The sequence below is a fragment of the Rhinoderma darwinii genome, chromosome 7 (assembly GCF_050947455.1).
Source record: "Rhinoderma darwinii isolate aRhiDar2 chromosome 7, aRhiDar2.hap1, whole genome shotgun sequence".
Lineage (NCBI taxonomy): Eukaryota > Metazoa > Chordata > Amphibia > Anura > Rhinodermatidae > Rhinoderma > Rhinoderma darwinii.
The window spans coordinates 120,825,913-120,853,491 of NC_134693.1; the positions used below are offsets into that span (position 1 = coordinate 120,825,913).

Sequence of the window (27,579 nt, forward strand, 5' to 3'; positions counted from 1 at the left end):
TTTCCCATTCTACTGTGGATTTACTCTGAAACTGATCCACGGAAAACTTGTTCACCTGATTTTATGCTGCACTCCGGGGTCTAATTTCCATACGGGGAAGCTCCAATCGTGAAAGGTCAGATGTATCTAATAAAGCAACCACTCAGTGTGTGTATAACTGTATGTGTCTTTTTTATATATATATATATATATATATATATACATATATATATTTATATGCATATACATATAGATAGATATAGCACATACATATATTTTGACATCTATGATTATACTTATTATAAATAATTTAACATATCTTCACACATTTCAGCCGCCTCTACTTTTGCGTGCAGGAAACCTCATGTCACCTTCGGCCTTATGCCTCATATCATGACACATGATCGGGGACTGATGGCCTCTAACAAGAAGACTTTTCAGCTCACCTTAAATGCTTTTCTTAATCTGGTTTCTGCAGCAGCTTCTAACACCTCTTTATAAGGAGAATTGCAGCTTACACATTTTGCGAGTATGACTCTTGGTAAGTTGCACCATATTAATAGATTTCAGTGGGTTTTGGCAAAGATCTGACACATTCCGTCTCCTTTATTTGCTGCTGGAGTTTATTTTTACATGGGGCACTCAGATGCCATTCGGAGGCTCTGAGTGCGTTTTACTGTTTTCCTACATGGTTTTCTCACCCTGATGATTTGACCACGATCACATTAAACCACTGAGTCAGAAGGTTCATTTTGTATATTTATCCACAATAAAACCACACGACAATAAAACGCAATATTAACAAGCAGATAATTGCTTCCTAGCACACAGATGAATATATCTGTCATTTCCAATGAGGTCTGTTATGTCTGTGATCAACCTGCATCAGCAAAGAAACATTAGGGAAAGGTGCAGCGAGGATTTCTAAACATAGTAGTAGCTGTCTAAACCCAGAATAATGCAGACATATTTATTGGTATGAGGTTTAATCAGTCTCCGAATATGAAGACATGATGTGCAAGCGTTTCTTATGTGTTGGAGATATATAAATAGTCTTTCTTCTCCGGGAACCTTAAAGGGGATGTCCTTTCTTATGTAAATAAAACTTAAAGGGGTGAACTTTGGAAAACCCCTTTACTATGCACTCTATAGGGGAAAAAAAGTTTTACTGCCCCCGTTACCAGAACTCTGTTTATAATGCCGATAGTGATGTCACGTAAATATAGCAGCCAATTATATAATGGCATGGCATTGTAAAGTTGCATCCACAGGGCCATGCCATGATTGACTTCCATGGTTACATGTTGTGGATGTCACATCACTACATGGCGAGCTAAACAGAAGAATGGTGGCAGGGGAAGCAGTAATTTTCAAGACTGTAAGTATATGTGGACGTTTTTAGTTTCCTACAGCCGGCACCGTAAAGGGGTTTTCCTATAAAAAATGGGATGGGAATGAAAAAGTGACGTAAAGTATCAGTTACTAAAAATACAAAACTTTGTAGGATACTTAAAATTCAACTTGATTGTGACATTTTACAAAAAGACCTTGATAAGCTGTCACCCTGGGCAAGAAGGTGGCAGATGAAATATACTGTTGATAAATGTAAAGTAGTATACCTGGGTCATAGTAAAAGCATTACTGCACATACATTAAATGGAAGAAAACTAGGGATAACAGGAAAAGGATATGTGTATTCTGGTTACAGGTAAGCTAAGCAGCAGTACTCAATGTCAAGCAGCAGCTGCAAAAGCCTTTAGAGTATATAACAAGAAAAATAAAAATCTGTTATCCAAATCTAATATTTCCCCTCTTTAAAACCCTGGTAAGACCACATCTCAGTCAGTTTTGGTCTCCACATTGTATAAAGGATATAGGAGATCTGGAGAGAGTTCAAAGGCTGGCGACTAAAGTATTAAACGGAATAGGAGGTCTCTCTTCTAATGGAGGCTAGAAAAATTGGGCTTGTTTAGCTTGGACAAAAAAAAATGTCTTAGAGGTGATCTTATTAACATGTATACATGTATGTGTGGTCAAGCCAAACAACTGACACATAATTTATTAATTTCAAGATCTGTAGAAAAGACTTTGGGACATACTTTGTGTGTGCAGGAAATGTGATTTAGACATCAATATCGTAAAGTTTTTTTTGCAGTACGTGTAGTCAAGCTATGACATGCCCTTCCACAAGAGGTAGTAATGGCAGAACCAACGACAGCATTCAAAAAATGGCTGGATACTTATATCATGTCGATTGGCATTGAGGGTTATAAATAATTTAGCATTGAATGATGGATAATTGATTTGAGAAGGGTTGAACTTGATGGACGTGTGTCTTTTCACTTCACTTTTTTTACATTATGCGATTATGGTGCAGGCTCGCTCCCTAGCATTTAAATCTGACCGATTATCCGCTCGTGAATTTTTTTTCCGCAATTTTCAAAGAGATGTAGAACATTTAAACATGTGTTTCTAGCTTGGGTGTGATTCCCAGCATATTCTAGATTAGTAACACAGTAGGTATGGAAGACATATATGATCAATTGCTCTAGTCCAGCAAGTGGAAGATCTGAAATTTATTTCCAACATCTGCCATGTGGGCACTCGAAAGCTATACATGGAAGGGAGAAGCATTACTGGCCACTGCAATATGTTTATGAAGATGTCAATGTCCAATCTCAATGGATCTTTGTGATCAAAACCGAGGAACATCCTTTCCATTTTACTGAATGTACTTCACAGTGATTATGCGGTATTTTCTTCTCTAAAGAGTCTGGAGTAAGACCATCTGCTTTTCACAGTTGTGATCTCCCAAATTTATTTTTGATATTTCCCCCCAAAAAATGACAGCTCTGCATAAAAAAAATATTGAAATCACATCTGTTAAGGCTGAATGCACATGTTGCGTAATTTGATGCAGAAAATCTGCATCAAAACCGCAGATATACGCACATAATTCTGCAGCTAAAATCGCACCTAATGGTGTGGTTTTTTTATGCATTTTTCGGTGCGTTTTCATGCTGCAGATTTTGGTGCGATTTTTTTATCTGTACTAGGCAGATAGAATTCGCTAGCAAAAACGAAAGATAAATTAACATGCTGCAGATTCTAAAAAAGGCACCCCAGGTCAATTTCAGTCCCGAAAAATACTGCAGCGTGTAGATGAGATTTCCTGGAATCTCATTGACTATACTGATACTGTATTACGCTGCAGATTTGGCGCACGGCAAAACTGCACATAATACGCATCATGTGCATTGACCCTAACAGGCATGAATAGTCAACTTATTTCTCAACTTTACTTTAACCATTTAACGACGTGTCACGTACCAGTACGTGACAGCCGTTAAGGGGAAGTATGGAGCGGGCTCATGGGCTGAGCATGCTCCATACTTAGCGGGTGACAGCTGTGTTATACAGCCGACACCTCACTGCAATAGGCGGAATCAAAGATCACTTAAATGCCATGGTCAATCGCGACTGTGTCATTGAAATTTATAGAATCAGGGGGGCCCCATCGCCCCCCCCCCAACACGCCATCGCCCCCCCCCCACGAAGTGATAAGTGGTTGACAATGGTTGTTATGACTAATGAAAGCCACCAGGTCGGTCATCTTTGTACTCCTTTGTAGCCCTGCCAGAGACTATCAGTATCACGATATACTGCAAAACATTAGTATTGCAGTATATCATGCAAGCGATCCAAGTCTGCTGGTTCAAGTCCCCTAGTGAGACTAATAAAAATAAATAAAATAACGATTGAATAAAGTTTTTTAAAATGTTCCAAAAATAATATATATATTAAAAGTTAAAAAAAAACCTTTTCCAATTTTTTTCCTAAAGCAACGTTAAAAAAAATAAAAGTTAATATAACTGGTATCGATGCGTCCGAAAAAGGCTGAACTATCACAATATAGTGTTGTTTAACCCGCTCAGTGAACGACGTAAAAAAATAAATATATATGTAAAACATGCAAATTGCTGTTTTTTGGTCACCATCGACCCTCCAAAAAAAATTCTCTTAGAAAAAGGCGACACAAAACATTTTTTTTTTAGTCAATATTTTTTTTTTTTTAAAGTGGTAAAATATAAAACAAAACATACAAATATGGAATCGCCGTAATCATATCAACCTGTACAATAAAGTAAATATGTAGTTTTTACCGCCTGACGGACGCGTAAAAACAAAACCCCCCAAAAAATGGTGTAATCGCTGTTTTTAACTTCCTAGTACATTATTCGGTACAAAAATTTTGCTATGAAAAACTACAACTTGTCCAACAAAAAGTAAGCCCTCAAATGGCTATGTCAGCGAAGAAATTAAAAAAAATGTATGGCTTTTGCAAGGCAGGGAGGAAAAAACGAAAATGAAAAAACTCAAATTGGCCTGGTCTTTAATAGGTTAATCTCATTATGACATTTTTGTACGCTTGTGTTATTGAACTATGTTTTAGGGGACCATTTACATATAACAGACATAATGTTAAAGGGCTTCTCCGGGATTCATGTTTTTTTCTAACCCTCTCATTCTTGAAAATAAGAGGCCTTTGCAATTGGATGTTTGTTAACCCCCGCCCCCCCCCCCCCCCATCTTCCTCCTCCTATTGTTTCAGTAGCCAGCAGCAAATTTCGAGGTGCCTTAACTAACTGGTTTTTGGAATTTGTTCAGATTTAATTTTAAAGTGCTTTTGTGGAACTATAGTACAGATGACCTATCCTTAGGCAGTGCCACAACCAAATGCACATAGCGCGGTACCTGGGTAAACAATGAAGGTGCGATGACTGAAGTGCCGAAACCCCTTCATGCCACTGATAGGTGTGGGAGTCGTAGCCTCACAGATCAGATATTGATAGCCTATCTTAAGGTAAGGCCATCAATATTACAGTCCTGGAAAACCCTTCCAAAATAGAGATGGATAAATTCCAAGAGACAGTTAGCTGAATGAAACTGAGCTGCAGTACTAGGCGTAGCCACAACCAAACTTACGAAACTGCAGTGCCGCGGTCCCTTCATGCAACTGAACGGCGGAGACGCTGGGAGTCAGATCCTACTGATCCCATATTGATTACTTACCCTAAAGATAAGCCATCAATATTAAAGAGTAACAGTACTTTCAGAAAACTTTTGATATGTCAACATCTCCGACCAGGGCAAAGGGTGCTGAGACCCCCACTATCGCGGAAACCAAGAGCCAGAAGCCCTCAACTAAGCGCTCTGCGCCTCCGGCTGTGATTGGCTCTTCTATGTTCTATGTGAGCCCTTTTTCAGGTTGCAAGGAGAGCCAATCACAGTGATGGTGGGGGTTTCGGAACCCAGAGCCCCACTGATCAAAACTTCTGACATGACACTCTGACATATCAAAATTTTTCTGAACGTACAGTTACTCTTTAAGGATAATCATATTTTCAGACCAAGGGAATGTAAGTCATGGTGGTCTGCCACGGTCTATGAAAAACTTCTATTGAAATACTCGCTTCTGTAGGTCCTCATCTTATTTACTTAACATTTGTTTAGAAGCTAAAAAGCAATATACTGTATATTTTATGAATGGTTTTCTGTTTGTCCCACTACATAATATAAATGTGTTAATATGCCATGCTGTACTGTTATAAAAAGCTAATAATAATAAAAAAATTCCAAAAATATTTATTAGTTTAAAAGGCCATTTGAACCTAATGTCAAACATAATTCATTCTCAAAATATGTATTTACCTTTCATGGTTCAAGTTCTGCTCTACCAAGTTTCCAGAAGTCTTTCCATGCAGGTATGTTACTAGCAGCTCTCTTAATGTAAAGCAACCTGCATTTTAGGTCAGAGCTTTTTATAAATAAATGGGCACATCTTTAATACATATACATTTTTCCTTTGTAAATACAATCCCTAGAGATATTTTTGAAATACTGCAGAGATTCAAAGAGTATAAGGAATCAAGGAGCGGCAGAGCGGTATGGAATCTCTCTCAAAGACATTTCTTTTTTTTTTTAAATGGGAATCAGGGCTCCATTTACAGTAAATTATTAAATTGTTTAAATATCATCATTCCTCTGCCAAAATAACTTTTATTTTAATAAAACACATTTTTGGCAAAAGTCCACTCGCAATACATTTGACACGAACCGGGTCTGTTACTTTTAAAGCGCTAAACGTCTTGGGCTTAATGAGGACCTAAAGGCAAGCAAAATTTAATATTTCATTAATAACAACCATCACTGGGTCACGAGTTTTCAATTTGTGAAATCCTAATGTTTTGACAATATATTCACATTTCTAATGTCTATTTTCAGGGCCTAAAGGTAAAACAATGGAATAGATTAGAAGTAGATGTACAAAGACTTCAGCTTTATCAAAAACATTGAAGATGTCATTTGAGAACCTCTAAACAGAAGACACACCATAACGAACTATGTACTAATGTTCCTGCATTACACCTCCATAGATGCAAACATAATCCAGTGTGATACCTCAAATCGTCCTCAACTAAATTTTTGGACCATGCTCTGTAACAATTTCACCACTTTGACATCTTCAGCCTCATCAAGTCAAACTTTCTTGACAGTCCCACCTATAACATTACTACCTAAAACCCACAAAAACACCAACCAGCCTTATATTATCAATCAAGATGGCTAATGCATGTCCAATTGAAGCACAGGTCTAAACTAGCATCTTGGCAATGCTGGTATGTTGCAGAAGGACTAGTAAATCTAAGGGTAAGGCCACTCTTACACAGCAGTATTTTGGTCAGTATTTTGCTTCAGTATTTGTAAGCCAAAACTAAGAGTGGGTCCAAAACATGGAAGAGGTGCAATCTCTTAATTATACGTTTTCTCTGTGTAGGTTCCGCTCCTGTTTTTGGCTTACAAATATTGATGCAAAATACTGACCAAAATACTGACACGTGAATATGGCCTAAAGCTAACCTGTTTTGTGTCTTCTTACTGGTATACATTTGCTACCCATCCTTGCCTGACCATTGTAGGGTCTGCATTTCACTTGGCAAAGTTTGAACCATGCCAACTACTTGTTGTACTATTTGGTTGAGTAAATCTTTTTGTTAGACCCTACAACCAGCCTTGGGATGATGTCAATTGTATGTCATTCCAAACTTTTTATCCTTTTCCAACCGCAGCAGAAGGGGTTGGAAAACCTTCTCATCTTCTTGTCTTCAAAAAGCTATGACAAATCTCAAGTTAATAAGAGTTAAAATGTGAATTATCTTCCCAAAAACATCCTAAAAACAAATATCATGAAAAATAATCAAGTTCATATATTTATTGCTACTAAATGAATAACATATATGAGGATCTAACCTGATCTGGAGAGGGTCTATGACTAGAGAGAACTCTCCCAGGAGAACGATGATGGTGGTGATGGTGGTGATGATGATGGTGGTGATGATCATCTTCATAGTTGTCTGCTATTAGCTTCATCCGGTTCTGAGTCTGAAAAAAAGAAAAAGCAAATTCGAATCAAATAATTGTTATGATTCCCATTTTTAAAACGATTAAAGTCAATGCGCAACTGGATGTAAGTCCTCCACTGAAGTTGCTTCAATAAAGTCCCTTCTCACATCCCACATCTCAATCACACTAAACTATTTACTGTTTTTTTCCAAAACTGAAGAATGAAAATTGCTTGGAAGAAACTTAATGACCTTTACTACCCTGCATAGAACTGTCACAGTGGAGGGGACCAGTGTCTTACAAAAACCATAGCAATAAATAAGGTGAACACAGGTGGATGGATGACATAAATTAGGTTGCATATGCAAGAGGTCAAGTCTGGATTTTCCACGGATTAGTCGGTTAATTTGACTTGTCACAACCATATGATGAATTGGATGTTACGTTTTCTGACTTTGCACTTTAGATGATTAAGATATAAAAGGTTCTTTCTATGAAAGCCCTGGAACAAATTCCAAACATTAGCCTCAGACATTCATTTTATGGGAGGATTTTTTGCCGAAGTGCTGAACAATGACTGTGCATACACAGTATGATATTCATTATGCCAACAGAATGAAGAGCCTTCATTCAGTTTCACACACTTCTTACATATTCTAGAGAGGTGCTCTTCTCAAAGAAAACGGCCATTGTGGATATTCGAGATTTGAAAATTCATAACGGAAAAATCTATTATGAATTTGGAAAAAACGGAGATGGGCCCCTATCCATGAAGTCCATAGCAGGCAGATGGGCTACCTCTATGGTATGTATGCCATTGTCATTGATGGAAATGCATTTTAGAATCCAAGACCGGAATGTAACAAATCAAGATGCCACCAGGACAGTCTGCGGACCATGTCCATTTTATTGATATCTTAACAATAACCAGGCTTACTGTCTAACTCTTATATGTTCCATTCCCCTTATATGTTACATTAAAAAGTTAGACTCTAGTACAGGATAGAGAATTCAGAATTTCTACCAACTTTGGGATTCAATATGATTAGGTCTTATTGGTCTAAAGGCCATGGTTAAAACTAAAACAACTATCACTCACATGAAAATAACTGGAATTTTTTCCCAATATCTAACACATGTCTATACTCAATATCAGAACCTCTGAGGCTCATTTTTTGTAACAGCAGAAGGTTCTATGTTAGACACCTGTACAAATCTCTATAACCTAAGTCACATCCAGATGTAGAACACAGGAGCCCATCACAGGCAATCCTCATTTCCATTTACATCAAAGAAGAGGTCATCGCACAGGAAACTGTTCTACAGAATTTAGACATGATGTATGAAGTGTTCCTTGTTGTAATACTAAGCATATAAACTAGGGATACAAGACAATTGCCTTCTTATTAAATCTATTAGCCTTGTACCTTCTACAACATCATACTTATACTGTGTCTAAGCATCTCTAGTAAATTGATAATTGAGTTGTATCCACTAGATCACAATACTCAGACACATATCTTTGCGAACATTAGAGCAAATTGCGAAGATAGATTAATGTAAGTCAAAGAGATACAAAAGTACAACCACATTGGACAAAAGTGCAATTTTTTTTTAAATACTGGTTATACAAGTAAGAAGAAGCATTGTGTCTTATGTACAACAATGATGATGATAAAGTTTATTCTACATATAAATTACACAAAGAAAGCTTAATTTCTGAGAACAAAAGCAAGTTCTTATATACAGAAGAGCATTTGAAGATAAACTTAGATTTAATGATTGTATGCCTTGTTGCTGAAGTGGGCATCAAGGAAATGTTAAACTGGTAACATTAAAAATATCACCCTAAAATTCACCATTTAAAGGGTATTCCCATCTTAGACATATATGGCATATCCACAGGATATGCCATAAACATCTGATAGATGCGGATACCAGTTCTGGGACCCAAAACTACCACGAGAGCAAGGGTCCACAGACCCCTTCCTCATCTGGTGATGTGGCCCCTAACTGCCACATCCGGCCAGAGACTCAGTAGTGCGGTGGGTGGGCTCATGAAACAGCCGAGCTCGCTGACTTCATAGAAGTGAATTGGAGTCACGGGAAGAGCATAGCACAGCGAGTTACGTTGTTCTTGTTGCTCTCAAGTTCTGGAAACAGAGTGCTACACTCTTTCGGTAACTTCCATTCACTTCTATGGGAGTTACGAAAACAGAATAGCTCAGCAAGCTTGGCTGCTTCCCTATTCCTGGTCACCATGCCACCAAGTCCTGCCTGGATACAATGGCCAGTAATCGTCTTACCAGGCAGCGATGGGGTCAGGGGACCCCCATTCTCGAAATGGGTGCAGGTACCAGAGCTGAGACCCGCATCTATCAGACATTTCTGTCATATCCTGTGGATATGATAGAAAAGGGTCCCAAGAATAGCAAATGGGCCCCTTGTTCTCCAATAGCTCATCCTTATGTCTCTCTTAACAATCCAGCAATAATTGTCAGCCATTATCATTAGCTGATTTCCTTACCAGGGGCGGACATACCGCATGTGCAGCCGGTGCAGCTGCACAAGGGCCCCGCGTGGGAAGGGGGCCCGTTCCTCTGCTGGCCGACTCAGTTCTCAGCTGCGCGATGCTGAGGACTGAGACAGAGGCCCGTGGACCACTGGCGTAGCTATAGGGGTCGCAGCGGTCGCAATTGCGACCGGGCCCCGAAGCCAGGGGGGCCCACGGCCCCCCGCACCACATCAATAAAAAGTTACTATAGTAACTCGGGCCGCGGGCCCCTGTTACTATAGTAACATACTTTACTTACCTTCCTGGTTCCGGATCGCAGCGGAGGTCCTGACGTCAGGCGCTGTGCGCAGCACATGACGTCACAGCGCTATGCGCCGCGCACAGCATCGAGACGACAGAACTCCCGCCGCGGCCGAAGAGGAAGGTAAGATAGCCCTGACTGGCGGGGTCCGACTCCTGGGACCCGCCAATCAGCTGTTTTGAAGGGGCCGCAGCACTCGTACGAGAGCTGCTCCCCTTCATTCCTGTCACTTCATTCCGGTCACACTGTGAATCGGTTTCGGCGATTCACAGTGTGGGCGAGTAGTGAAATGAAGGGGAAGCAGCTCTCGTACGAGTGCTGCGGCCCCTTCAAAACAGCTGATTTGCGGGTCCCGGGCGACACATCAGCTATTGATGGCCTATCCTGAGGATAGGCCATCAATGTTTAGGGACTGCACAACCCCTAAGCCTACGATGTAGCAGGCTTAGGGGGCCCATGAGACAGGATCACAGATTGTGTGATGCTGTCTGCTGGGCCCTGTATCTAAGCCAATCACATGGTAGGCTTAGATACATGGCCCATGCGTGATCCTGTCTGCTGGGCCCTGTATCTAAGCCTACCACACTGTAGGTTTAGATACAGGGCCCCAGCACACAGTAATCTTATACTGTATAAGATTACTGTCTGCTGGACCCTGTATCTAAGCCTACCTTGTGGTAGGCTTAGATACAGGGTCCCACAGACAGTATCACACATGGGCCCTGTATCTAAGCCTTAGGGTATGTGCACAGACACTAATTACGTCCGTAAGTGACGGATGTATTTCGGCCGCAAGTACCGGACCGAACACACTGCAGGGAGCCGGGCTCCTAGCGTCGTACTTATGTACGACGCTAGGAGTCCCTGCCTCGCTGTGGGACAACTGTCCTGTACTGTAATCATGTTTTCAGTACGGGACAGTTGTCCGGCAGCGAGGCAGGGACTCCTAGCGTCGTACATAACTATGATGCTAGGAGCCCGGCTCCCTGCAGTGTGTTCGGTCCGGTACTTGCGGCCGAAATACGTCCGTCAATTCCGGACGTAATTAGTGTGTGTGCACATACCCTAACACATGTGTTACTAATCATTTTTTGTGTGTTTTCTTACAGGTTCGGTCGTTGGACTACGGCGGATTCCAGGACTACTTCGATGACAGCTTTTTTTTTTATTAATAAAATGGTTAATGAGGGTTGTGTTTTTTTTTTTTATTTCAATAAAATATTTTTTCTATGTCTTTGTGGTTTTTTTTAAACTATATTACTACCGCCTTAGTAATGGCCGCCGGCTGATTGACAGCATCCATTGCTAAGGCAGGGCTTAGTGTTAGCCGGTGCAGAGGCTAACACTAACCCCCTTTATTACCCCGGTACCCACCGCCACCAGGGGTGCTGGGAAGAGCCGGGTACGATCCAGTACCTGACCATCTGTAGTGATGGTCGGCCACTGGGGTGGCCGCAGGCTGGTATTATCAGGAGGGGAAAGGCCAGATACAGTGGCCCTTCCTACCCTGGTGATGCTAGGCTGCTGCTGCTTTATTGTATCTGGCTGGTTATGAAAATGGGGGGGACGCCACGTCATTTAAAAAATAATTGGAAAGAACGATGTCGGGTCCCCCCCAATTTTCATAACCAGCCAGATACAACACAGCAGCAGCAGGCAGCATTACAAGGGTGGGAAGGGCCACTGTTTTTGGCCTTCCCCAGCCTAATACTACCAGCCTGCGGCCACCCCGGTGCCTGCCCGTCACTACAGCTGGTCGGGTACTGGTTTGTACCCGGCTCTTCCCAGTACCCCTGGTGGCGGTGGGTACCGGGGTAATAATGGGGGTTAGTGTAGACTCTGCACCGGCTAACATTAAGCCTCGCCTTAGTAATGGAGGTTGTCAATCAGCCAGCGGCCATTACTAAGGCGGTGATAATAAAGTTTAAAAAGATACAAGCACATAGAAATTTTTTTTATTGAAATAAAAACACAACCCTCATTAACCATTTTATTGAGAATAAAAAAAACGCCGTCATTGAAGTCCTCGTATCCGAAGTCCAACAACCGAACCTGTAAAAAAAACACAAACACACAAAAATAATCAGTAACACATAAAGAAGCAAAATTATTATTCTTACCTTTCCTGGGTCCAGCGCTGGAGCCGCAATGTCAGCGAGCTGGGCCCTGTATCTAATCCTATCATGTGTGATACAGTCTGCTGAGCTGTGTATCTAATCCAATCATGTATGATACTGTGCTGGGCCCTATATCTAATCCGATCATGTGTGATACTGTCTGCTGAGCCACTGTATCTAATCCTATCATGTGTGATACTGTCTGCTGAGCCACTGTATCTAATCCTATAATGTGTGGTACTGTCTGCTGAGCCACTGTATCTAATCCTATCATGTGTGATACTGTCTGCTGAGCCACTGTATCTAATCCTATCATGTGTGGTACTGTCTGCTGAGCCACTGTATCTAATCCTATCATGTGTGGTACTGTCTGCTGAGCCACTGTATCTAATCCTATCATGTGTGATACTGTCTGCTGGGCCACTGTATCTAATCCTATCATGTGTGATACTGTCTGCTGAGCTGTGTATCTAATCCTATCATGTGTGATACTGCCTTCTGAGCCACTGTATCTAATCCTATCATGTGTGATACTGTCTGCTCAGCCACTGTATCTAATCCTATCCATAGTTTATAGGGTCGTAGTGCTATAGATATGCTATGCTGTCTCCTATACACACACTTTTTTTTGGGGCGGACACATATGTATTGGGGCTATTTCCCGGACATTTTAAGCCCTGAGGGTATGTTCACACGGCAGCGTCTGTTACGGCTGAAATTACTGTGCTGTTTTCAGGAGAAAACAGCACCGTAATTTCAGCCGTAATGGCATGTGCAGGCGTCTTTTGCTGCGTCCACTACGGAAGTAATTGAAGCTGGTTTTCCATGGAGTCCATGGAAAACGGCTCCATTTACATCTGAAGAAGTGACAGGCAGTTTTTTACGCGCCGCCTTTCGACAGCGGCGCGTAAAAAAAAATGACCATCGGCACAGAACATCGTAAGACCCATTCAAATGAATGGGCAGATGTTTTCCGACGCTTTTGAGCCGCATTTTCGGATGTAATTCAATGCTAAAACGCCCAAATTACGTCCGTAAATAGTGTGTGTGTGAACCCAGCCTTAGTGACGCCCTGGCTGCTAGTGCTGCATTGTTGGGTCACTTAGGAGACCCAGCGATGCAGCTGAAAGCGGACCGTCGGCCATGAGAAGTTTGCGGGGTGGGGGGGGGGGGGCCCTGGCACATTATCTGCACAGGGGCCTTTTGCAGTCTGTGTCCGCCACTGTTCCTTACATATAATCTAATAGACAGCAGGAAGCGGCTTTTAAGATATCAGTGCTTTTAAGATATCAGTGCGCCTCCACTACCTACTGTGCCCTGTACAGGTTGCTCATATGGGTTTGTCTGCCCCAGTGAATGTGATTTGTGCAATCTCTTCCCAATTTCAATCCTTGAATAAAAGTCTAAATGCGAATTTCACAGCTTTAGACTTGTAATAAAACGCTTGACAGTAGTACAAAAAATCCTATCAAGTGAATATCGTCATTGAGTAAATGTACAAAGTATTTCTATAGTTCAATGTATTTGTCAATCTGTCCAGAGTTTAATGAACAAGAGTATCGAAAAGATAACTTAGTTTCTCAAGAATGTAGATGGGATCAAGTCGAATCAATTACTTCTGAAACACATTAATAGAAATTAACACAACACGGAACGTAACTCTTGGCGGTAGATAAATACCAGTGTATCGCCCCTCCAGGCAGTGTAGAGTTCAGCATTGTATGAGAAATAGCAATGGAGCCTCTCTCCTAGCCTAAACGAGAGGCGCTTTAAAGTGTTACAGGCAGAATATTTTTCTAATCCAAAGATTTCAGCTCCTGAACCATTCAAACATGGCCCATCTGGAAATCCTTCATATGGATATTAAACATCTTTAGACTGTTTTTTTTTATTAGTGAATTGGAATTAAAATTCCAAAGAAATAACTGATGCAAAACAAAATGTGGGTTATCCACATAAACCCTCTCATTACACGGGTCTCCCTGATTTATACTTCCAAATGAAAGCAGAGTTTAGCACCGCAGGGCAGGACACATTAATATGTGGCAAAAATCAGGCAGAAGGCAGCTGCTCTCATAATCCTTTAGATCTGCAAATGAGAAATGAACTAAAAATTGAAAAAAATATACTGGCTTAAGGGAGTGCTCAATACTTATTGGAAAATATATTTTGCACTAATGGTACTGTAGGTGCCACAGCTGTGTTTATTTGCACTTATACTCTTTCCTTTTAGTCATATAGTCCATTAACCATTCCCCGACCCTCCGAACCGTAGGCCCAAAGGATCGAGGATCGATGGCACCCCCTCACTGAAGCTCAGGATCTGTGGGTGTGTGGACCCACTGGGCCGCACCGCCGTAGCGGGATGGCAGCTGGCCAAACTACAGTGTACTAAGTTAATATATATAGTACAAGCACAAGGGTACCGGTGATAGTCCAGACAGTAGCAACAGCTAGGCACAGATGGGATTTTGACGGCAGGTGATGTTAAACAGGTTAAGGGCACTGGCCTTTTAAGGCGGGGCGCGAGCGCACCCTACGGGACACAGCAGAGTGGAGTTGAAGTGAGCGCTGGTGTCTCCTGGGGAGGAGATGCGGAGCAGCGCTCACAAGAACATGGCTGCGGCCATCTGGGGGAGAGTAGTCCCAATGATCCGCGGCCGTGGATGTTACAGTATCCTCCCTCTTACACCCCCTCTTCTTGGGGCCAGAGCAAGAGAGGAGCTTCTTCATGAGGGTAGGGGCATTGAGGTTCTCTTCTGGCTCCCAGGACCTCTCCTCTGGATAAACCCCTTCCAATCCAACAAATAAAAAGTTCTTTCTCCTACTTTCTTGAAGTCCAGGATCTCCTTTACCTCAAACACATCCGACGAACCGCTGGGAGAAACTGCAGGGCTAGGGGTTTCAGTGTAGCGGTTCAGGACCACAGGCTTTAGGAGGGACATATGAAAGGAGTTGGGGATTCTGAGGGTAGGAGGCAGCCGAAGCTTGTAGGAGACAGGGTTAATCTGTTGCAGGATCTCAAAAGGTCCGAGGAACAAGGGAGCAAATTTGTATGAAGGAACCTTCAGATGGATATTCCTGGAGGACAGCCAGACTTTGATACCCGGAAGATACCCTCTCTTCTTCTTCTATCTGCCTTTCGCTTCATGCGATCAACTGCCAGCAGAATAGAGGACAGAGTGTGTTGCCAGATTTGCAGAAAGTCCTCAAATGCAGAGACAGCAGCGGGTACCTGAGATGTAGCAGACACAGGAAGAGGGATTCTAGGATGTTGACTGTACACAATGTAGAATGGTGTGGAAGTGGTGGACTCACTTGAGTGGTTGTTATATGAGAATTCGGACCATGGAAGACGCTGTACCCAGTCATCATGCTGCATGGAGATGAAGTGGCGGAGATAATTTTAGATGATCTGGTTAATCCTCTCGATTTGCCCATTGGACTGGGGGTGATAGGCTGAGGAAAAGTATAATCTCACATCCAGGTGTTTACAGGGGGCTCTCCAGAATTGGGAGGTAAATTTAACCCCCCGATCGGACACAATGTGAAGGGGCAAGCCATGCAAGCGGAAAATATGTGCTAAATGGAGACTTGCCAGTCGGGGAGCAGAAGGTAGGCCCGTCAGCAGGATAAAATGTGCCATCTTTGAAAACTGGTCCACCACCCCCCAGACAGTATTGCATCCAGCTGAGGGAGGGAGATCAGTGACAAAGTCCATTGCAATGTGCTGCCAAAGGGCATTGGGTACAAGCAGAGGTTGGAGCAGACCGGCAGGCTTGGAGTGGGCAACCTTGTTTGAAGCAGTGCAGGAAGAGACAAAGTCCATAACATTTTGGGCAGCATGGGCCACCAGAAATGACGAGTTATCAGGTCTCAAGTCTTATGAACACCCGCATCCCCAGCAAAGGATTCTCCTCCTGTCTGCCAACTGCACAAAAGTCTTCCCTGGAGGGATATCTCTAACTTGCAGGAGTTAGTACAGCAAAAAGGTGAGGGGATGGCGGCGTTCCTCCGAGACTATTATGAGGTGGTGAAATGTAGATAGCTGGCTGCCACCCACTGCAGTCCCTTGGTGCTAAATCCTTAGTACCTGGGACAAGGTGAGAGTTCTAGAACAGAATGTACACAATCATGAATAAATGTATAAGAACACATGTGAATATGTGTGAATAACAATAATATATTATAATGTATAAACCATGATGTTTTAAACTTTGAAGCAACGAAGGATCTGTCATCCTGTAACGGCTCTTGATAATTTGTATGTAAATTGAAGTGTTGTGCACCGGTGTGTTCCCGGTCTTTTTACTGCATATATATGTGCACACTACACGTGCAACTACAGGGTGGGCCATTTATATGGATACACCTAAATAAAATGGGAATGGTTGGTGATATTAACTTCCTGATTGTGGCACATTAGTATATGGGAGGGGGGAAACTTTTCAAGCTGGGTGTTGACCATGGCGGCCATTTTGAAGTCGGCCATTTTGTATCCATTTTGATGTGTCACATGACCCTCTTCCCATTGAAAAAACTAAAGTTTTTTCAATGGGAAGAGGGTCATGTGACACATCAAACTTATCGAGAATTTCACAAGAAAAACAATGGTGTGCTTGGTTTTAATGTTACTTTATTCTTTCATGAGTTATTTACAAGCTTCTCTTTGTTTACAGCCATTGACATGTCACAGAGGTTAACACGTGAGGAGCAGATAGAAATTGTGTTGATGTCTGGTGAACGCAGTACCCGGGTCATTGCAGCAGATTTCAATGCAAGACATCCTACGAGACCACCCATCTCCCATGCTACAGTTTGCAAACTGCTTGCCAAGTTTCGTGAAACTGGTTCAGTGTTGGATTTGCCCAAATGTGGACGCATGAAAACTGTCACTAATGAAGAAACATCAGTGGCTGTCCTAGCTTCATTCAGCAAGAGCCCACAGCGTAGCACTCGCCGCATGTCAACGGAGAGTGGCATCAGTCGAACATCCCTTCGGCGGATATTAGCTACTCACAAATGGCACCCTTACAAACTCCAGCTGCTGCAGCTCAACGAGGATGACCCAGATCGGCGCACTGAATTTGCAGAATGGGCAAAACAAAAATTGGAACAGGACCCTCAGTTTACACAGAACATTTTGTTCAGTGATGAGGCAAACTTTTATGTGAATGGTGAAGTTAACAAACAAAACCACCGCTATTGGTCTGACACTAACCCACATTGGATAGATCCCTCCAAGACTGTTGGAACACAAAAATTGATGGTATGGTGTGGGATATGGGGTACAAAGATAGTGGGGCCGTTCTTCATCAATGGAAACCTCAAGGCCACGGGATATCTGAAATTGCTACATGATGATGTGTTTCCCTCTTTATGCACTGAAGCTGGCACGTTCCCTGAGTTTTTCCAGCAAGATGGTGCACCACAACATTATGGGTGTCAGGTCCGAGCATTCCTAGATGAACAGTTTCCTGGAAAGTGGACTGTTCGTCGTGGGCCAGTTGAATGGCCCCCTAGGTCTCCCGATCTGACCCCCTTAGACTTTTATCTTTGGGGTCATCTGAAGGCAATTGTCTATGCTGTGAAGATACGAGATGTGCAGAAACTGAAACTACGGATACTGGAAGCCTGTGCTAGCATTTCTTCTGCGGTGTTGCTATCAGTGTGTGAAGAGTCGGAGAAGAGGGTTGCATTGACAATCCAACACAATGGGCAGCACTTTGAACACATTTTATAAGTGGTCAGAAACTTGTAAATAACTCATGAAATAATAAAGTAACGTTAAAACCAAGCACACCATTGTTTTTCTTGTGAAATTCTCGATAAGTTTGATGTGTCACATGACCCTCTTCCCATTGAAAAAACTAAAGTTGGATACAAAATGGCCGACTTCAAAATGGCCGCCATGGTCAACACCCAGCTTGAAAAGTTTCCCCCCTCCCATATACTAATGTGCCACAAACAGGAAGTTAATATCACCAACCATTCCCATTTTATTTAGGTGTATCCATATAAATGGCCCACCCTGTATTGTATACTGACCTAACGAAGGGACCAGTCCGGTCCAGAAACGCGTTGTCTTCTCAATAAAAGATCTGCTAGATCCTATGCACTGGACTCCGTTCCTGATCCTCTTCAGCCTGGCGCCGATACCCGTAATTACACTGCATTTTTTCTCTTCACGTTCTGACTCTAACTTGCAGGGGATTAGGCGTAATAATGCAGGATGGGTCTATGATACATTGGGGGGAATCCACAATGTTCTCTGCTTCAAACGACCTGGATAGGTCATCGGCCCTCACATTTTTGTCTGCAGGGCGGTAGTGGAGCACAAATTGGAAACGGGTGAAGAACAGCGACCACCTGGCTTGACGAGGGTTTTGATGTTGAGCCGACTGGAGATAAGTGAGGTTCTTGTAAAGCAACTTCTCTGGAGTACGGAAATACCCCATATGTGGTCAGAAACTGCTGTTTGGGAACACGGCAAGGATTAGAAGAGAAGGAGCGCCATTTAGCTTTTGGAGCACAGATTTTGATGGATTGGTTTCTTGACACCATGTCGCTTTTGCAAAGCCCCTAAGGTACCAGTACTGTGGAAACTATCCAAAATGGACTCCATTTGGAATACTACACCCCTTGAGGAATTTATCTAGGGGTGTAGTGAGCATTTTGACCCCACAGGTGTTTCATAGATTTTATTTGAATTGGGCAGTGAAAATAAAAATTTAATTTTTTTCCAATAAGACGTAGCTTTAGCGCAACATTTTTCATTTTCTCAAAAAATAAAGGAGAAAAAGAACCCCAATGTTTGTAAAGCAACTTCTCTGGAGTACGGAAATACTCCATATGTGGTCATAAACTGATTTTTGGCCACACGGCAGGGCTCAGATGGGAAGGAGCGGCATTTGGTTTTTGGAGTACAGATTTTGCTGGATTGGTTTCTGGTCGCTATGTAGCATTAGCAAAACCCCTGTGGTACCAAAACAGTGGAAACTCCCCAAAAGTGACCCCATTTTGGAAACTACACCCCTCAAGGTATTCACCTAGGGTTGTAGTGAGCATGTTAACCCCGCAGGTGTTTTGCAAACATTTGTGTGGCACCGAGCTTGTGCCACCATAACAAGACAGCTCTCTAATTATTATGCTGTGTTTCCCGGTTTTAGAATCACCCTACATGGGGCACTAATCTTTTGCATGGACATTCGATAGGGCTCAGGAGTGAAAGAGTACCATGCGAAATTGAGGCCTAATTTGGCGACATATAAAGTATTGGTTCACAATTGCTGGGCTCTGATGTGAAGTAATAAAAGAAACCCCTGAGAAGTGACCACATTTTAGAAACTACACCCCTCAAGGCATTTATTAAGGGGTGTAGTGAGCATTTTCAACCCACAGGTCTTTTCCATAAATGAATGCGCTATGGATGGTGCAAAGTAAAAATTTCTACATTTTTCCTCAGATATGCAAATTCAGTGGCAAATATGTCGTGCCCAGCTTATGCCACTGGAGAGACACACCCTAAAAATTGTTAAAAGGGTTCTCCCGGGTATGGCGATGCCATATATGTGGAAGTAAACTGCTGTTTAGGCACACTGTAGGGCTCAGATGGGTGGGAGCGCCATTTGGCTTTTGAAGCGTAGATTTTGCTTGGTAGTAGTTTTGTTTGAGTATTACTGGTATTTCAGTTTATGATGTGGGGGTATATGTGAGCTGGGCAGAGTATATCAGGGGCATAGTCAGGTGATATAATAATGGGGTAAACAAGAAAATAATCCATAGATGTGTGTTACGCTGTAAAGCAATAATCTCTGCACAGGCAGGGGTCACACTGATAAATTATGTTGTTTCTTATCCCCCTTTTGTTCCACACTCCGCACCTTTGCAGTTTAGGGAATTTTGCTGGGAAAGTGTTGTCGGGGGAATACTAGTTCTCCTTGTGGAAATCTACCTGCGTAGGATGGCAATGTTCCATGGGAAAAAGTATGAAAATTAGCTCTTCTTCAGGAGTAAGAAAACTGTCTCTCTAGGGCTACCTATAGACGTAGTTACCCCATAAGATATGCGCCAAAGGCATCTCATCTAGCCGACCAGTACCCTGCTTTATACTGACGAGGAGAAAGCATTCCGAAATAGCTGTCTACAGATGGGTGTCTCTGGTTAGGCGGATATAGCTAGTTATATTTCAATACTCGTTAGTAGGTCGGACATACATGACTTACAAGTTAGCTACCTATAGGTGGTGGTAGAGAAACTATTTTTTTAACTTCTGGAGTAGAGATTGTATGCATAAATTGGAACTAAAACACCAAAATAATTAGTTCATATCTTATCCTATATTTTTTCCATGAAGTATCTAAAAGGGTCTATATATGATAAACATTCTCCAGCAGTGACCGTCAGGTATTAATATAACCCTAATATTTAGGAGGTTTAGTGTGGATCAAGTAAAGCGAAATAAAAACCCTTGATTGACTGGTAATAGAGTGAGCAGCTTAGCAGCAATCTGTAGCTGTAAAATTCCAATATTTAAACCGTCTTTTTAAAAATATTTTAGCAACGTGGAATTAAGGACTCGTGCTTTGATCAGTCATCTGGATGATGTTAAGACCAAAGCATTCGTGAACGCAGTTTAAGTAAGCAAAAACAATAGGCTAACTTGCCAAGAGATAGAGACAAAATAAGCCTTTCTCGTCCCCCTCTTTTACCACCTCTTAAGACTTTCCAAGGACTCTTTCTGATTGGATGTTTTTTGCAAAAAGAAAAAATGATGCTGCACGCACAAAACCTATTTGTGGAAAGATAATCTTTAAGATTCCGAATATTATACTATTAAATAAAAAAATAGGAAAACTACTTTAAACAAATACACCTAGAACATACGACTGTTACAAGTGCTGTATACTGACCTTTTGAGATTGATAAATGCATAACGCTAGGATACAAAAGCTTTCAGCATGTTTTTTTTAAACTATAGGAGGAAACCCACACAGTAAACCTACAAACTTCATGAAGATGTTGCCCTAGTGGGATATTAAGCCAAGACTGATGCAATGTAGAATAGCAAGCAAAAAGTCATCATGCTGTCTTATATGGATCTCATTATTTGCTGCCGAGATTTTGTCAAAGGGTAGGACAGGCCACACGGAGCCAAAGATATTTAACTGGTAGAAAGATAAATATCCAAAGTTCAGAGCTTTTCCCTTATTGTCTACATTATTTTGCATTGCATAAAAAAATCACCAATATACAAATATAAAGGGGGAAAAAATTGTGTGTCTGTTATTATTTCTCTTATTTCTATTGTGTCGTGTACAAAAACATTACACATGCACAAACATATACACAGTATTTATGCAAAACAGCCAGAAAGTCAAAATGTAGCAAATTAAGTATGAAGAAATACTTAGTTAGGCCTCATGCACACGACCGTATTTTTTCCCACCCGTAAATACTGGCGTAAATACGGGTCCGGTGTCACACGTATTCCACCCGTTTTGCACCAGTATTTACGAACCCGTGCTCGTAAATATGGGTCCGGTGTCACACGTATTCCACCCGTATTTACGAGCACGTTTTTGGCGGCAAAATAGCACTGCACTAATCGGCAGCCCCTTCTCTCTATTAGTGCAGGATAGAGAGAAGGGACAGCCTTTTCTGTAATAAAAGTTAAAGAAATTCATACTTACCCGGCCGTTGTCTTGGTGACGCGTCCCTCTCTTCACATCCAGCCCGACATCCCTGGATGACGCGGCAGTCCATGTGACCGCTGCAGCCTGTGATTGACCTGTGATTGGCTGCAGCGGTCCAGGACGTCGGGCCGGATGTCGAGAGGGACGCGTCACCAAGGCAACGGGCGGGAGATTGGACTGGAGGAAGCAGGAAGTTGTCGGTAAGTATGAAAGTCTTTTATTTTTATTTTTTACAGGTTTATACTGATCGGTAGTCACTGTCCAGGGTGCTGAAAGAGTTACTGCCGATCAGTTAACTCTTTCAGCTCCCTGGACAGTGACTATTTACTGACGTCGCTTAGCAACGCTGCCGTAATGACGGGTGCACACATGTAGCCACCCGTCATTACGAGAGCTCCATAGACTTCTATGGACTGTCCGTGCCGTTATTACGGCCTGAAATAGGACATGTTCTATCTTTTTCAACGGCACGGGGCACCTTCCCGTGAGAAAACGGGAAGGCACCCGTCGCCAATAGAAGTCTATGAGCCCGTTATTAGGGGTCGTAATTACGACCCGTAATAACGGGAGTTTTTACGGTCGTGTGCATGAGGCCTAGGCCCCATGCACACGACCGTAGATTTTGTCTGTAATAACGTACCGTTAAAACAATCCATAATTACGGACCCATTCATTTCTATGGCCGACGGACTAGTTACCATATATTTACAAGAAGGTGTCCAGGCCATAGAAACCTTCCGTAAAAATTAGGACGTCATATTTGTTCATTTTACGGACCGTGCTCCCATACTCTATATTGGGAGCACGGCCCGCAAATACGGATGGCTGTCCGCAGCCGGCCGTGCCCATAATCAAAGACCGTGATTACGGGCATGGTCGTGTGCATGGGGCCTTACATATAGTGTTGTACTGGAGTTCCTTTGGTCCACCATAGGAAATGATTTTGAGGGCCTACTCTCCATCTACGCGGGTGGGACATGTGCACGTCTACTTATAATTACATCGTAAACTTTGTTGTTGTCATTGAGCACACAAGATACATCATCAAGAGGGCATACAGTAATAGGTTATTTGTGAATCGACCCATTATAAAAAGACCCTAGTAGCAAGTAATTAGCTCTAAAGTCAACACTAAATGGGGTTGCCTTCCATTGAATCTATGAGGCCCATTATTGATGAGCCAGTCCAACCCGGGTTACAGAAGTTCAAGAACAACACACGTCCTGGGGCGTAACTACTGCTGTAGCATCCATAGCAGCTGCTATGGGGACCACTGCGTGAGGGAGCCCGTGCCACCCACCGGAATGGGCCGCCCCCCGTGCCCGGTGGCACCGCTAGCAGTCACTGTGACTGCTACAGCGGTAGCAATGCCACATCCAATAGTATCTGCTTCATTAGGACGCAGATACTATTGAACACTATGGCAGAGCAGGGAGGTATCTCCCTGCTCTGCCATTTACTAGGCTACAAGCCACGTTTAGCCTACAGCCTATTAGCCGCAGGGACAGGATCCCTGCGCAGCCCGGCATGATGACATCATCGGATCACGCCGGCCTACGCAAGGATCCCATAGGCGTTGAGGATGCTGTGGAGCAGCTCCATTCGTCGCGGGAACTGGGCCTAGGTGAGTATAATTGTTTTTCTTTTATTTGTTTAGGGGGTGATATCTACAAGGGAGGCCCATATGGCATGGTCTACAAGGGGAAGGTGGGGAGCGCTATCTACAAGGCGGGCCGTATGGCACTATCTACAAGGGGGAGGTGGGGCCAACCTCTACAGGAGGGACTGTATAGTACTATCTACAAGGGGAGGTGGGGGGCACTATGTACAAGTGGGAGCTGTATGGCACTATCTACAAAGGGGGTGAGCCACTAACTACAGGGGCGGTTGTATGGCACTATCTACAAAGGGAGGTGGGGTGACGTTATCTACAAGGGGGAGGTGCGGGCAATATCTACAGGGGGCACTATTTACAGGGGGCTGTATGGCACTATTTACAATGGGGGAGGGGGCACTATCTACAAGAGGGGTGTGACACTATCTACAGGGGGGCTGTATAGCACTGTCAACAGGGGGAGGTATGGCACAATCCACAGGGGGGGCTGTAGGGCCCTATATACAGGGGGGCTGTATGGAACAGTCTATGGGGGGAATGCATAGCACAATTTACAGGGGGGCACTATCTACAGGGGGGCACTATCTACAAGGGGGTTTGTGTGTGGCACCCAAGGGAGGGGGCAGTCAAAAATTTGCTATGGGGCCCAGTGTTTCCTAGTTATGCCCCTGCACACGTCCAACAAGATGAACCCCTCCCTGATATAGCTATTTGATAGAGATGAAGAAAATGAAGGCCGGTTTTGGCCTGACAAGCGCAGGCTGATAAATTAGCTGAAAAAAACCCTATAATTTTTAGTAAACACAAAAATTTGAACAGCACATTCCAACTAAATAATATAAAATGTGTATGCGTGTGCAGGAGCACCTGTGACTGCAAATATACAGCAGAAAAAGAATGGCGACAGCACACTGCGACACTAATGCCACCTAAACCACTAAATATAAATAAATATGCATTACTGCTAAATCTACTTATAATAGGGAGGTTCTTAGTGCACACAAAAATTTGAACAGCACATTCCAACTAAATGATATAAAATGTGTATGCAATCACAGGTGCTCCTGCACCTGCATATACATTTTATATCATTTAGTTGGAATGTGCTGTTCAAATTTTTGTGTTTATGTCATCCGTATATGTGGGGTTAGTGACTGCCTCCATTTTTGTTCTTGCACTCCTCCCATTCTGCCCTGGGTGATTTTAATTACTTCAATGCTGGATCCTACCATCCCAAGGTATATATGTAGGCTTAGTCCCAGTTCTGGGTGTATGTGCAGCGTAGGTTCCCACCTTACAGAGGTCGCCTTGTCGTGGCAGGTGGGCAAACACTTGTTGATCAAAATGTGCACTAAGAACCTCCCTATTATATGTAGATTTAGCAGTAATGCATATTTATTTATATTTAGTGGTTTAGGTGGCATTAGTGTCGCAGTGTGCTGTCGCCATACTTTTTCTGCTATAATTTTTAGTAGGTGTAACTGGTAACATTACTACTTAAAAAGATGAATGTACTCTATCTCTTTCAGTAGGCAAACCTATCCACTTCTCCAATACATATAACAAAATAATTATTCCACCAAGCTGCCCCTAGTCAATAATACTAAAGAATGCTTAACCTGTAGAGTATCTGACCATGATTTGCCATATTAAAAAAATAATATGCATTATGGTGAATAAAGTGCACATTTTGTAAATGGGCTTCATATTGTAGGTTGAATTGTTCATACTCTTAATGTTTGCCGCTTTTACCAAATTGCCAATTGGTAAGGTATACTCCAAGAAGACAGCATTGTTTGTACAATGTGGTTCAATTCTTATACTTATTTATACTGATGGAATGCATTAGAGAGCCAAAGGCCATATCTAATTCACATAGCAAAACTCTACTTTTTAGAAGTCAAGCTGGAAAGGTGGATGACACGGGTGACCATCAGTGGAGCGGACCAATGACTGTATACAAACAGCTATTGCGGTCAATTGTACTTTCATCTGGAAAGGATAGTCATCCAGAATAACAAAGTTCCAAAAGCGTGTATAGTTCAGAGCAATTTGGTCAAGAAGTGACTGACAACAAGCAAACTAAACAAGGCTTAAGACAGCATGAAGAATTATTCATCACTCAAAAACATCCAATAAGACCCTAAACTTATTTTTTCACATGAAAAGGGAGCATAAGGATGAACAAAATATATGCATTTTTGAATACTATGGTTTTGTCACCAGTAATGGTCCTAGAAGCAGGCCTTGTCATTCTCACTGCCATGACATAGAGGGGATACCGACCCTAAGAAAAAATCCTTGACCTTGGAATCTGAACTTTTGGGGTGGGGGGTTTGGCCCACCTGCTTTCTCTGTCCCCTCTGCAGTGCCACTGGGTTTGTTTGACAACAGAACCGGAAAAAGAGGAAGACCTCATAGACCTAATTTTCAAGAAATAAATATTCGGTATATGGTTTCTTATAGTCAACCCATAATTTTCTATAGCTGAGGGTTCAGGACCTTAAAAAAAACAATAAGTGGCATTCCTCTACGCAAACATATCAGGGGAAATAGGTGGTGAGAGGAGATTAATCATGTATGACTGAGTAAAAGTAAAGTTTAAGTGTTGTGGATATGAAAATTGGCCATATTTTCTAAATAGGGCATTTTCTCGAAAAGTTTTGCTTTCATAGAAGACACCAGAATAAGACCCGGTCTGTGTTATAGAGTGGGGTGACTACACTAGAACTCTATGGAGAAAAGTTAGGAATTCTCAGTACTACATTGACCCATCCCAGAGATGTACCAATACCTCTGTAACGTCCGTGGTCTCTGACCACGAACTCCTTCCATTCAGTCGACGCCCTTTTCTCCAGAGATGTCTGCAAATTCGGCCGTTCTGTTCCACAGTGACCACCAGGGTGCGCTCGCGAGCTCAGTCCAGACTTAAGGTGCCAAAGCGCACACAGGTGGGAGATTGAGCTGATTGCTCCCAGAGCACCCTGGGCTAGAAGAAGGGCTGTGCCCCTCCCTGCAATGCCTGAGCCTTTTTGTATACCCTAGTCTGTCTAAGCAAATGGTTTCCTGGTGTTTCCCAGTTCCCAGTGTATCCCGTTCCTGCCACCTGTAACCCGTGCTATCCTGGTCAAGTACCGTGTTGAGCTGAAGTCATGCTGTGTAACACGTCTGTCCTACTACACCACGCCTGGAGCCTGCCTGCTGCCTAATCCCAGCCGAGCCTGTCTTGCTACTGCATGAGATACTACAGGTACACTATACGAACTATAGACTGTGACACGTGTCCTGTTGGCCAGCTGCCATACCGTCAAGGCGGTACGGTTCAGTGGGTCCACGTACCCAACGTGACAACCTCTTTCTAAATTGAGATATTAGAGTCCTGAGGTTAACACAAGCATATAAACTATTACAAAAATAGTTCAATAAAATCCATCACACAATAAGTCAGTGTTCTGAACGCAGGGGGTGTACCTTACAGTGCTATACATCTGTTTCTTGGTCTTGAGAAATATTTATTCATGCTCTTAAAAAACAAGAATTAACTTGATGTAAATAAAATCCACACGGTTCTGAACGCACATGAAAGATGTCAGTTAAGTCACAACAAAATCCACATGCCAAAAGTCTATAATAAAGCATCTTCATGTATTGCATGTGAGTTTTCAACAATCTATGCTGGCCTCAGTAACATGGCATGTTCTGTATTATCTGCATTTATGTTTAATATTATATGACCATTACCCTTTGATTTTTTTTTATGGGATTGCAAGTGTTGTCAGAGGCCCCCTAACAGAAGGACCCCTGCAGTAAAAGAGATATAAACCGCCTCGCTAGTTTTTAAGTCAGGGAAAAAGCCAGACAAACAGAAATTATAGATAAACTATAGATGTCTTTCTAGTCTATCTAAAATATATGCATCTAATCTCTATCCGTCTGTCTATCTTCTTATATCT

General features: G+C 42.5%; 1 protein-coding gene across 6 annotated transcripts in view; it reads right to left on the minus strand.

Annotated features, from left to right (window-relative positions):
* ERC2 (ELKS/RAB6-interacting/CAST family member 2) overlaps nt 1-27,579 on the minus strand; it is a 670,240-nt gene that overhangs the window by 89,103 nt on the left and 553,558 nt on the right. For all 6 annotated transcript variants that reach the window (XM_075833908.1, XM_075833906.1, XM_075833904.1 and 3 more), the window contains one exon: nt 7,291-7,422. In XM_075833908.1, coding sequence (XP_075690023.1) covers nt 7,291-7,422 — 132 coding nt within the window. The remainder of the gene's footprint in view (nt 1-7,290; nt 7,423-27,579) is intronic.